Here is a 14,364-nt window from a genome sequence, read left to right as displayed (position 1 = left end):
TTTATTTTACCATACTGATACAACAGGTCAAGTGGAAGAGAATTGATTCTTGGTCTCCTTAGTAGACTTCTGCCATTAACTCGTGTCCTAGGGTTGTCGTTCCAGCCCTGGTGCTTCCTTTGCCCTCTGGCCTGGTTTCAAAGCTCTGAATAAATGAGCTTCTTAAAGTCTTGCATCTCTATTTCCTTATCTGTGTCCTACCTGATTTCTTGACTTTTATGACTTTACTATTGATTATTTCATGCAGAAGGCATCACTGAATAAACTATTCAGAGGTTGCAAAAAGGTGTAAGCATAAATAGATAAATGCATATATAGGTATAGAGGCCTGTGATGTGTTAATGAATATGCATTCTTTTCCCTGCTGAATCCTGCTAGGTTCTGTACACAGTGTCTGTGGTGGTAGCTGGTGGCAGATATACATAGTTATTTAATACATGGCCTTATCCCCTCCCATGACCTGATTTGATAACCTATGCAGCACAGATGGAAACAACAGTGAATATAGCTACAAATTCTGCAGAACGTGTACAAACTGATGTTGCAGGCTTGTAATTTCCCAGATGCATACAGGCTGTCATTAAAAATGCAGAAGTTAGTTTTCTGACACCCAAGTGATTCTACTGTGTGTTTCCATCTGCTTTTTTTTCCCAAATATACGATGCTACAGCTTCTGCACGGTATGTTTGATGGTTCTCTGGAATGGCTGAATACATTTGGGCACAGAACAACATTTTTCTCCTGAGCCCTATCTGTAGGCATGGATGACCTACTTGTGCTAAAACTTTAATATTTAAATTAAGAACAAATCATCCAGAAACAGGCACCAGACATGGATTATTTCAATCCAGACTTCTGCAAAAGTGAAAATATGCATGCGAGTAAAGAAGGAAGTTTATAATGGGGGTTGATAACCTGAACTGCAGCTGGGGATATTGGTTCCAAAATGACAATGCTGCAGTATTCTCAGGGGCTGGTATTGACTCTATTCCAAATGACCATGTGCTCACCTTTAGTCTTCTTATCAACATTTCTGTAACTATAGTCCTTAAATATCCTTAAAAATACCATCGTTCAGCAGCATTATGCCATACATATGTAGATCTCTTCTACTCTTGTATACATTCTGTGTGACTGATTTGCAGCAAATGTTTTAAAATAAATGGAATTTTGATATCATGAGAATTAAGAAAAACTTCTGAGGGTTGTACTTCTTTGCGACTATACTTTGTTAAAGAACCATTTATATTCTCAGTATGTTTGTGTGAAAATAAGCAAGTGAATCTTGCTATGTTTCCAGAACAAAGTTTGTCATTTTTGTGGTGCTATTAAAACACTATATTAATTATTTTCCAACTAGTGATATGGATATAAAAATAATAACAATACAAATATATAATGAGCTGGTGTTCCACTGGTTACTTAGCTGCTTATTTATGTGTGTTTAGTTTTGAAAACAGGAAATGCAGATACAGCTTACTGTTGATTTTCAGCAGCTAACCCTCTTTTCTGCTCTGTGTTTTATGTGGTAGTGCATTGGTCTGAGGAAGACAAGTTATACAAATGAAAAATGTTAACTTGAATGCCAAGTTTGTTTACTTTTATCTTCCACACCTTTACTTTGTTATTGTGAAAATGATGAAAAGTCAAATTTGCTCATTTTTCTCACTGTTTCCCACTTGGTCAGATCTTCTTTAAAGAATAAAACAAAAACAACTGCTAAACCTGGTCTGCTTCTGATGCATGAAAAATTAATCTGACTTCATTTGTGTGTCATCAGCCAGTGTACTGGAGTTGTGCTGAGTTTTTATCTGCTGTAACTGAGGAGAAAAACACATCTGGCTTATGAGTCAGACAAAAAAAAAATGAATACTTAATTTGAGCTTTTATTAGGTAACTGCCTGATAAATTTTATAGGTCTGTAATGAAGATTATTGGTAAGGTGGTAAAAATATTCTATATTTCCTCAGAAGACAACACTGAGAACTCACAGCCCTACAGTATCTGCAAATGGACCTGATGTACTGTAACTATGATATTTACAATAACAGATGTATTTCTTTTTCATTGTTTTAGAAATTGCTCCTTGGTTACATATGTTCAGAGCAGAAGATGCTGTAGACTTCTCACAATTAACATTTGATCCAGGACAAAAAGAGCTTATTGCCGGAGCAAGGTGAGAAATGTATTTTCTTTTCATGTTGCAACAGATTCAATTTTATTATTTGATATGTAATACTGAGCCAAATTCTGACACCAGGTTTCTCTTGAGTGACTCTCCTCCTTTCCACATCCACTCAGCTAAACACTGTTAGTTTATTTCATTTATTCCTGACCAAAGTCGAAAGACTGAGTGCCTGCTGTCAGAGTGCACAGTATCTTATTCTTTTCTCCTTTTCAAGAGGAATGTCTGGGCTGCTCTCAAATGTTGGATGAATACAGTAAAACTAGGCAGATACTGTACTGCACTATGACAGAAGTTAGTATAGCACAAAATTTGTAATGATTTGGCTACACAGTATCGCTCGTCTTGCATGGGTGATTCTAATAATTATTCAGTGCAGTGCTCAAGGCTGCAGAATTAATGTTGAAGGCAGTGATATTCATCATTTCTATGCAGTAAGACAGTACTTTGCAAGCTGTGATAAATAGTGATGCTGTCCTAGCTGTCAACATTGACGAACTGTCAATCCTTATACACCAGTTTTTCTTCGCATAGCATTCAAACTGTAGTAAAGCATTTTCCTTGGCAAAAGGCTGTAACAAACTGACTTAAATAATAAGGTTTCCTTTTGAGTATATTGTACTGTACAAAATTTTTGAAGTTCTAGTCATGTAATTTTTTTGTTAGATTTAGCAGTTTGTTTCCTAGCTGAAAATGAGTTTGCAGTATAATGCACTGCAAGAAAGTTTTGTCCCTGTGAGAGGTGAACCTTTTTGTGTGTCTAGCACACCTGAAATGAGATTTACTGTGTACTCATATTGATTTGCTATTGTCTGAGATGCCAAGTGCAATGAGGCATAAGGCTGTCAGCTAGTACCACTTTATAAAGAGAGCCAGCATATGTCAGAGCTGTCTGAGACCCTCCGCAGTCCCATGAAGCTACATATTGGATGAATGTGTACTGTGTATGGATCTCAATACCTTATGAAAAAAAAATGAATTTCCCTCTACTTTCTCCCAGGCTCCAAATCTCAGGAAAGATTATGCTCACTAGAATTTGTTCTTTTAATGAATTTCAATGACGTGAGCTTCAGATGACTTTCTAGAATTGCCAATGATTATGAAAAAATACCAGTTGCCTACCTATTTTTGCAAAACACCTAATGCAGTAAAAGCAATAGGATCCATTTGGCTTCTCTGCAAGTTATTACTTCTACTTCAGAACAAGAGATATGAAAAGCTCTAACAAAAAAACACATAATTGAAAATAATCAGTGTTGTTAAAATCACAACAGATGTTCTCGTTTTTCACAGTCCATCGTAGGTGACTGTTATGTGTGCATAAAAATTATTATTTTGTTTCTTATTCTGTATTTCCATTCTAAATTTTGAGTTTTTTCACAATGCTGTTTGATTTTTTTTCCTCAAAGACCTCATGCTATGGTGTCTGTACTTGCTGTTGAGTTGTCCTGACTGTACATATTATTAATACTATTTTTTTTCTCACTACTTATTCTACTATTCTTGAAGCACTGTGCTATGCTTTATGATGACAGACATTGTGCACTGTCGTAGATTCAGAGTATGAGCAATTCATTGCTGGGGTGCTGCAGTCCAGTAACTGCAAGAGTTGGCACTGCTGATTATGCAACTCATTCTGACTGTGGAGAATGAATCCACTCCATAAGAATGTGATGTAGAGCTTCTGGCTCCTTTTCAGGACTGATGTTTGCAGCCATTTGTAGTCACAAGTAGCTCCAAGAATGTTATGAATGTGAATTTTTGCAAAATTTGAGAAGAGGAAGCAAATTTCTGAGTGTCTGGGTGTGTAAGTTCGTCTGCTGAGTGATGATGTGTTCTTTGAGTTTTTCCTTGAAGCACTGTTTCTATCTATACTTCACTCTAGGTCATCTGTATACAACATTTAACATTATCATATTTGTGCTATGGCCTGTGGGTATATTTTAGTTCAGGTTTTTTCTCCATGTACTCTATAGGCTTCACATGTTTTAAAAGTGGTGATAAATAAATTTTCTGTCCTAAGCTGCAAATGTATTCTTATAAAAGACGTTGAGAAGAATGCATTGTTATTTTCTCATTTCCTATGGAATATCATTTTGTGTGCAATCATTTCTCTTAAATTATTTTAACAAATTATATGTTTTTTATTATCTTGTTTGTGTACTAGCTCTTTTGTATTGAAAAAAAAAAAAGTAACTATATAAAATGAAATTTCAGTAAGATTAGGCCAATTAAAATTTCCTGTTTTAGTGGTGAAAATGATAATCTGTGGTCTTTTAATGTGTTTTTTTTCTCCTTCTCTACCCAGACATGCAGTAGCATGCAGTAGCATGTGGCAAATATACAAATAAACTTGCATTGATATATTGGTTGATTTACATTGTCAGGAGAAGTATTCCTGTTACAAGTTCTCAAGCACCCAAACAAAACTGGGGATTATGCTTGTTCCTCTAGGCTTCTGCTGTAGTTAAGCTGTGATTAAGAATGATTTTCACAGCCCAGAACTCTTCTATCTTCCATATATCTTCTATCTTCTATAGAGGTTCATGACTTCTTTAATGTAATGAGCCAGGTGGAGAGGATCCCAGCATGCTGGATTCTTAGTGGATGCTACAAGCGTCCTGCAGCTAGATAAAAAGGTAGATGTTTGTTCTATGAGTCATTAAAAACTTTCTCTACTAGTGACAAGAAAGGAAGATTGATATCATTGTACTAGATACTTGATAGAATTAAATTGTAGTAGTATATGTAATTCTGCTGGGAAAAAAAAAAAAAAAAAAAAAAGAAACCTGCAATCAGTGTTGGGAAAAAGGACAGCCTGTGTGCAGTGACTGCCTATAAATCCATCAGTGGGTACATCTAGTAGAGGAAATAGCTGTATTAACTGCAGAGTAGCATTGGCAGAAAACCAGATAATTTTAAGTTTGCCACGGGTAATTTAGTCAAGGAACAATGAGTTTTGCCACATTTTACCAGTATGAACAGAAGAAAAATAGCTATTCTCAAGATTGAGATCTCTAAATATATGAAAGGAAGAATATTTTCCATGGCAGGCAGTTAGCAGGAAGGCTATGGAATCATAGAATCACAGAATCACCAAGATTGGAAAAGACCTAAAAGTTCATCCAGTCCAACCATTCACCTATTACCAGTAGCTCCCACTAAACCATGTCCCTCAACACAACATCCAGTCTTTCCTTGAACAGCCCTGGGATCGGTGACTCCACCACCTCCCTGGGCAGTCCATTCCAGTGCCTGACCACCCTTTCTGAGAAGTAATACGTCCTAATGTCCAACTTGAAACCATTCCCTCTGGTCCTATCACTAATGACATGAGAGAAGAGGCCGACCCCCAGCTCACCACAACCTCCCCTCAGGAAGTTATGCTAAAATTAATCTTGCGTACTCATTTTGAGAAGTAAAGGTCCTCTGGTTGTCCCTGGACATTTTGTAGCTGTTCTGCAAAAAAACCATTATTTTTCCTCCTGGACACAGTTGTTTTCCCATTCCTGTGTGAAGTCTCTGGCTGACATTTTGTTTTGTGAAATGTCTAGTTCTCCTGCAGATTTTGAGTTGATTAATTAGGAGGATCTTAGGCTCACTTCAGTTTTATTGCACCATCCATAGAGATCTCTGAAAGTTATCTTAAGTAGTCCAGTACTAGCTTGCACTTCCCTTTTAATCATCCTTCCCACCCTAGCCCTTGGATGTTCCTTTTGCTGCAGTATTTCCTACAACTTGAAAGAACTGCCCCATTTCCTCTATTCCTCCACTTCCATTCTAGAGAGAAACTGACTGTCTGAGTAAAGGTTCTTTTTGGCTCAGTCTTGCTTATTTCTAGAATGTGCAGAGTTATGTTTCTCTGAATGTAATAGAAAGAAGTAACTGCAGTCAGTTTTTGTAAGTCACCTCTCGCATTTCTCACAAATCTTGTACCTCAACTGTTAGAGGTGTCTTGACCTCCTAGGTCACACTTATATGCCTTTCCTGTCATGAAATCTAAACTGTTTAAGTAGTGACTGCTTTAGTCTCTGAATATTGCTGTACAGTAGATGTTCAAGTATACCTTCTATTTTAATGTTAAAAGAACACTAGCAGAGCTAGTATTTAGTGTAGGTTTGTACTTGTCTTCACGTCAAATAGTCGACAATCATTAACCCCCTTCCAGTGTAACAGGTTTGCTTAATAACATTTGAATCTGAAGCACAAATGTTGTAGTACTTTTCTTTTAAAACTCTATAATTGTCTTCTGTCAACCTGCTGTGCAAACTGAGATATATGTGTACTGTTGGTGAGGGTTTCAAAGGGATAGGAGTGTCTTCTAAAATGATGGATGAATTAACCTGCATCTCAGTAACAGCTTTCCATTGCTCTGATTGCCTGGGACCTTTTCCCACAACTTGCCTGTGTAGAAAATTTAATTTAGTTAGCTTTGAGAAATAGGAGGAATGGGGTTAGAGGAGGTGGAGACAGACAAGTGTAGAGATAGAGGGAGAAACTGTATTACCTGACATTGATGAAACTGCCCAAAGCGCGTATTGAAGACAAGCAAAGATTAAACTTCAATTTCTGAAGCTGAATTAGGGGAAGAAGAATTATTTCTATTTTTGGTTGCTAGGTTTTAAAATTAGCATATAGAGAATATGACAGATTTTTCAGTATTATGTCAATTGGATCTAGATTTAATGTAAAATGAACTGTTTCTCTTAATAGGAATGTGTTAAATTGGATGAGATTATACATTTAAGTGAAATGAAATTAGAAAATAAAATAGTTTCTCGAGAGACTGTGCACTCATATGGACGCAAAACAACTTTCAGCACATTGTATGCGGGCTGTTGGCTTTTGATGTTGAGTTTCATGGGAGTATAGCTAAATTACCCTATCCTTAAGCTTTGCCCCAGACATTGCTTGTTACATCATGTGTGACTAAACAGAAAAAGTAAACAATTTCTCTGAAAATCTGAAACTTTCACAAGAACTCATTTGCTTTTTTTTAAAAAAACAAAATAAGCAAAAAAACATATAACAAAACACTTCTTTTTATAATTGTTATCAACTCAAGGAAATGAAAGGCCATTTGTTTATCTTATTCTGATAAATCGTGATAAAATAGTCAGATGTACCTTTATCTGTGTGCTATTTACCATCTAATCAGATATGGTAATTAATCCTATGTTTTGAAAAGCCAGAAAGCACAGAGATCATGGAGTTCCCCAAGAACAGACTTGCTTTCTTTTCTTACACAGGCTTTGCCCTAACTCTTGCGGTGTTTTCTTTGTTTCCCTCATGGAAAGCTCAAATAAGTGGGGGAGGATCTACTCAGGAGGAGAATGTGGCAGTGTCGAAATTGCCTTGACAAACTGTGCATTGCCTTCTTTCTCCTTACTACCTGACAACACAGTAAACACTTAATAACTTTTTACAAGTCCAAAAATGTTAAAAGTCTTCTAGATCTCTTGGTAAATAGTTAACAAGAATTTGGTCTCAAACCCAATAGTTCAAAGCAGAAATGTTAGGGTTTGAAATAATCAGTTGTGTTTCCTTTTGCATCTGTTCTTTTTTTGTTGTTGTTTTTCTTTTTCCAAAATTGTTTTATCCAAACCATACCAGATTATACCAAAATAAGCTTATTTATTTAAAACAAGAGTAAAATAACCCTCTTCTTCCCATGTATCTTCTGTGTAAGACTGTGGGCTTGTAAAAGCCTGACTGGAGGCCAGTCTTGGAATGTAATTCAGTTTTTACAATTCAAATTTGGCTAGTTAATATACTTTAAATTCTTTTGTTTGCTAAGCAAAAATGGGTTCTAAAGCTATTATCCAACTTAAAAAAAAAAAAAAAGGTTAACATATATGTAGATTTCTTACTTTTTATTTATTTATTTATTTTAAGCAGAGCATTTAGCAGCAGTGGCTTTCTCCTGTATGTTCTCCTTCAAGTTAATTAAACTTGCTTTGAGGTTTATCACTTGCTTGGAGGTGGCTTATTGCCTCAGTCACTCCTTATCCTGCTGATGAAGGACTATAACAGTATGCCTTTTCACTTAATTAGATGTGTGTTTGGGAACGTTAATTTGAACCATTACTTCTACTTGCCACAATAACAGAAAGGCAAATTAAGGGATTCATTAACAGTGGTTTACAGATCTCTAATAAAGGAATAAATAACTGTACAGGTTCACTTCTTACTGTTGTCTGCTCCCAGCAGGAGAATCTGAGTCTGTTTTTAATGAGATGCTTTGAGCATACTGGGAGAATATAGGATCCAGGAATTAGCTGCTGAATGCTTTGAACATCCATCTGGGTTTTATTGCTCATTTAACACTTTGTTCAGAGTAATCAGTGTCTGTCCTACCACTGATTGATTTGATCTAAATTAAAATATGTTTTAATGTTAAATCTAACAGAAATTATCATCTTACTGAAAAAGGAGGGTCTTTCTCCCCTTATTTTTTATCCCTTTTCTATCTCGTTAATAGATTCCTAAATATTTTTAAAAGCTAACACTTTGTTTTTCTCCTGCTTATGCCTTGGTGGAGGCACCATGCAACTTTTTCATCCAGGTCTGGTGATAGTTTGATTGCAAAGTAAGACTAGGCATTACTTTAATCCCACAAAAATTATTCATTTTCTTTTGATGTTTTAACATCTTGCCATTTTATTTACTGTACTAACATGATGTATCATTAGAAGAACTAATGATTCTAATCAACTAATCATTAGATGAACCATTAGAAGAACTCTGGAGGTTGGCACAGGACAAGACAAAATGAAGTATGATAGGGGTAAATGAAGATTTTTTTAGCAGTGACCATGGTTATTTCAGTGTAAACTATCTTCAGAAATAATATCAACAGAAGGGTGTTCTGAAGATACCTGTCTTTAATTGAAGTCATTGTCTTGATGTGTATATGCTAACTGTGCTATGGAATATGGCAACTTGTGCCTTCTTTTGCTTCCCAGTTAGATTATATTCTCTTGCCATTTACCTACTCCTTCCTTCTTCAATTGTCTTTAATCCAACTGTACTGTCTTAGTTCAACCTTGCTGACAGATAGGTTGTGCTTTCTTACCTTGCCATCTTCTGTGTACTTTGACAGCACTGGAATGAAGGGTAGGGAGCTGCTGCCTAAGAGTCTGATACCATGATATAAAAGTACTAGAGAGCAGCAGTGAGACTTTTAAGATATTAAACATTCACATAGTGAAAGACCACAGAAAACATTCATGACTATTTATGTGGTGTGGTAGGGTACTGAATAGTATATGTCATATCTTCCAAAACATAAAAACTGAAGGCATATATTTGGAGATAAGTGTTGCAACACAAGGGTATTAAAGACTTGGTCTACCGTTATGACATACCTGATTAATGTTTTTGCTGAGGCAATATTTCATGGTAAAATTGAACCCAACAATAGCTTATAGAATGAATAGCTGAGTACGCTCACAATTTTTTATGTATTTTAAGAATAATAACAAGAAAAGCTGGGATCTAAAGGCATAGGAGATGCGCAGGTGACAGATGCACTGTGATCATCTCCAGCTTTGGGAACCCAGGTGCTGCATGAAGGAAACTTGAGCTGACAAAAAACAATAATTATTTTAGATGGCCTGAGAGGATTTAAGAAGGAAGGTGAGCTCCTGAGTTGCAGAGATAGGCCGCTTGGTACCTCTATCCTTTTCCTGGAGAAGCAGATGGCATGAAATATCTAGAACTGATGCCTGGCTGTTGTCTGTCCATTCTTTATGGTATGCTCCAATCACTGCTGGGGCAGTGTGTGGAGTCACAGGGGGGTGTGTACTATAAGACTTGTTAATCCTAACAAGTAATCATCAGAGAAGTAAGTCAGATTTGATAAGCTTCTTGTTGACTGGGTTAATTTAATTTATGCTACCATTTTTTCCTAATTCACATCAATTCATTTTGCAAAGCTGAGTGCCCATTGGTCAGTCTGTGACAACCTGGGCCTTCCTTTGTCCTTCTGAATACTGATAAAACTTGAATAGATTTTCATTCCATGCAACCTGCACTTTTAGAAATTATTTAAAAAAAGAACAATAAGAAGACCAAAAATCACTCCAGTGTTTTATTATTTTTTCTTAATCATTATTATTTATCAAGAAGATTGTTTCTTCACTATTCTCATGCAATACAATACGTGTATTTTCTGCAAAATCAGGACCAAAATTACTTATTGGTGATTTTACTTTTCATTATTGTGATTTGACCATTTTCATTTAATATAGATTTCTTTTTATTCCTAATATATAATTCTCAACTCTTTCATGCATTTTTTTTTGGTATATTTTCTTGATAAACTGAGTCAATTTTCTACATAGTAAGTTTATAATATAGGTTATCTACTTTCCACTGATTGTTTTAGTTCCAGATGCTACTTTTATTGCACTGAAGAACTAGAATTGGCTTTTACCCAAAGCTTTCCTTTTTCAATTATTAAATCATGACTTCTGACTTTTGCTTAATAGTTTGAGGGAGCTTATACTTTAGTCTTGTTATTTTTTAATTTTTTTTTTCCTTCCAGTAAATTGTGCTAAATTTTATTCCTTCAGGTGAAATAATTTCATAAACTGTCCACAGGAAAGAATTTTTTGCTGTTATATTTCCAGGAGATTTGGTATATCTGTTTGATTGTACCTTGTGTTTCTGATTTGGGCTCCCAGTTGCAGAGGAATATGGGTGCTTGTTTGTTTTTGTTGTTGTTTTATTTTGTTTTTGCTATCTTATACTTTTTTTTCAAAAATTGAGCCTACAGTACGATCTCCTAAGTGGTGTGTGCCACCTTAATGTTCTTTTAATTCACATCTGTGTTTAACAAAACCCTATTTATTATTATGTTCAAATTTTATGCCTTGCTGTTTCACTATAAGAGGAAAGTACTATGTTTCACAACCATTATTAATGCTCTTTAAACTCCATAGGGTTTTCAGTAGATTTTGATGTGGACTTGAAACATGAAATGTAGCAGATAAAATTTATTCCATTACTTGTAGTCGTGTAAGATGTATTCACTGCAATGAAGTACACTGGGGACTAGTGATTGCTTTTTATAGTGCTTCATTCTGTTCCCACTGATGCCAGTGGAAGTCTTTGTTATTGAGTTTAAGCAGCCTCGTGATTAACCAGTTCTGCTTAGTACAGCGCAGCCTGGAAAGTTGTTCAGTACTGAGAGCGTAAGGCAAGTTCGTCTGTTGAGGATCTTAAGTAATGTGGGATTGTGCATTACATTGCAGTTATTTTTCCCCACTACAGTGTCCTTCTCCTTGCAGACTGATGTAACATATGTGTTTTCTTCATTAAATGCAGAAAGGAAACAAATTTACCAATTAAGGACAGCATAAAATCGGTTTAATTCCAGCATGTAAAGTTGTATCACTTTTTCTTTTACTTGGTCAAAAGATAGCCCTGCACACTAAGAGGTCTATATCTATGCTTAAAAGATGTGCTTGGGCAGTTTTATTTTATATCTACTGTTGCCTTTGAAGTATATGTGCAATGTAGTGAATCAGAACAAAGATTAGAAAATAGCAATCCCAGGCATAAGCTCAATAACATTTCAAAATAAGCATTGTGACCTATCAGAAGGGGCTTAATGATCACATACAGGAGGAAAGTTAGCATTGGCTTTTCCTTTGGGCTGAAAAAGTTATTAGTACCGTATTTTCAGTGTATTTTTTTTTTTACTCTTACATTTATTTATTTACATTTTTTTTTCTCAGATATACCCCTTTCTCGTGAGTTCTCATATTTTAAACTGTTACATGTATACTGATAAATGCAGACTTAGTAATTCTACCGAGGTGGAGATGTTTTTGTAAGGGTAGTTCTGGTTGCAAATCAAGTGCTAATTTGTTAACTGTTATCACTTTGATCGTGTTGTAACACTTGCTCTGTGCTATTCATTTGCCCAGTTCACCTTTATATTACAGGTTTTAATGCTTTTGCAATTTATTGCATTTGAATTTCCTTCTTTCTTTTTTTCTTTTTCTTTTTAAACTGGTTTTGCTAAACTGAGAAATGTAATTGGTTATTGGCAGCCATAGAAAGTTGAAAAATGTAGAAATATACAGTAATTAGCTCTGGCTCTTGACTCATTCATATGAACATAGACATTTTATTCTTCTAGACATTTACTGGATCAATATTTGTAATTTCACTGGATGTATTACTGAGAGAAGTATTGTGCTCTACTGTATAGGATACAAATGTCATTTTCTTAGGAACACAATGACTTTCAGCCCTTCTTTTTCTCTAGGACTACATTCACATTCTTTCTTTTTCTTCTTCTTCTTCTTCTTCTTCTTCTCCCCTTTTTTTTTTTTTTTTTGTTTTGTTTGTTTGTTTGTTTGTTTAGTCTCAGTTTGGGTCAGTGGTTTACTTTTTAATAAGTTGAAAGGGTGTCATATTGAAACACCATAGAAATCCATCATTAATAATACAGTATACCTCAATCATTGTTCTGTGATGCCACATCAGTGATAAAGATTCAGTAGCTATGTCAAGATGAAGTACCCATAGGGACTGACATGATGTGTGAAGTACTGACCTGAAAAACAGAAGTGTGAGATGAGACTGCGCTCATATATCCTAGAACAGTGAATCCATTTATTTGTAGAGTGAGATGTGACTCTGATACCACTGAGTTAAGAAAACAGTTTATACCTGCTGTGGATGTAGTTCAACTTCTCTGGAAGAAAAAAAGTTGTCCTTCTCCTGTAAATGAAAGGAAGATTTGCAACAGCAGTGAAACAGCAGGTTTCTTAGCTTTGATATCTGGAGTGAAAGAAGCATGATCAATGATGGTTGATGGAAGCAATTCCATATATGCAATGAGATACGAACCCAGGTTAGTATATGTATGTTTCTTTTTGACTATATCCGAGCAAGATAAAAATCAGAAGGTGATTTTTGTCTTTACAAAGATGGTTTAGATGGGTTAGAAAACAATATGCATAATCTTCTCACTTTCAGTGGCAGTCTTTAAAGGTAATTTGCACTTTTCTTGAGGATGAAGCTCTATGTAAACATTGTACCCTTTTCTTTGTTTGCCCATTTCAAGTCTCTTTATGACACAGGTACTGTACAAATATATATATGTATGTATGCATTATTTTTATTTTTGCAGTGAGAGGTGATTTCCCTGGTTTGCTATACATACACATTTTAAGAAGACCATACATGTATATGTGACCATATATGAGTCAATACATAAATACAGATACATGCACACTTCAGTCTACAAACAAAGCTGACTGTGATAGTACTTGTGGTTTTTTTTTTGATGTGTGATTTGATAAATAACATTTTTCATTGTTTAGACACAGGCTGTTTTTTTTCTAAGGCTCATTTAAAATACAGATTCTCACTGTCTGGGCCCACTTGAAATATCTCATGCCTGTTTGGATAGAATTAGAATTGTTATGTCCAAAAATGTGTCCAGATTTCAGTTTGGATTATACTCCTACCAATTACTGATCCTTCACAACTATTGCAAATATTTAAATTCAAAGTTTAAATTTTCAGTGTCTCTTTACTATCTATTTTTGTTTACTTTGTTCAATTTAATTTTTTGAAATGTTAAAATAATCTTACACATTCATTGTGAATAAACAAAAATTGGACGTTTGTATTTTCTTACTTTTTTCACAAATTCATAATTTTCTTCTTTTTTAATATTTTTCCCTTTAAATTATCACTCTGTAGTCACTTTGGAAAAGGCAGAGTGGCTCTAAATAGAATCTAACATAAGGGGGAAGAAAGCAAAATGAAAAGAAGAAAAATGTGCATGAGAAATGACTATGAAAGAAGTGAGGGGTGGGAGATGGGAAAGATGGGCAGGAGGAATGTCAAAATGGAGGATGGAAGATTAAGAGCCATATTGCAGACATAACACAAAAGAGAATCTGCAGTAGAGATGAGGACCTACTGAAATAATGTTGAAAATGGGGTACTATTCTTTTTTTTTTTTTTAAATAAGAATTGTGGCCTGATATTATGAGCGCTACCAACAGAACTGGTTTATAAGAAAAATTGTAACAATACATGCTGAATAAAGTGTTTACTCAGAGGGACGCGCTCATCTTTGTGAATAACTGAACCCATCATTTCTAAAGGTTTCATTGCAGTGCCATTTTGTCACATCTTGTTCAGGATTC

The 14,364-nt window shown here is 35.2% G+C and overlaps 1 protein-coding gene across 5 annotated transcripts in view; it reads left to right on the top strand.

Annotated features, from left to right (window-relative positions):
* The window catches only part of SEMA5A (semaphorin 5A), a 316,527-nt gene that overhangs the window by 117,151 nt on the left and 185,012 nt on the right, over positions 1-14,364 (top strand). For all 5 annotated transcript variants that reach the window (XM_032442465.1, XM_015854392.2, XM_015854395.2 and 2 more), the window contains one exon: positions 2,077-2,176. In XM_032442465.1, the coding sequence (XP_032298356.1) occupies positions 2,077-2,176 (100 nt within the window). The remainder of the gene's footprint in view (positions 1-2,076; positions 2,177-14,364) is intronic.

The sequence above is a fragment of the Coturnix japonica genome, chromosome 2 (assembly GCF_001577835.2).
Source record: "Coturnix japonica isolate 7356 chromosome 2, Coturnix japonica 2.1, whole genome shotgun sequence".
Taxonomy (NCBI): Eukaryota; Metazoa; Chordata; class Aves; order Galliformes; family Phasianidae; genus Coturnix; species Coturnix japonica.
This window is presented reverse-complemented; position numbering and strand designations above follow the sequence as displayed.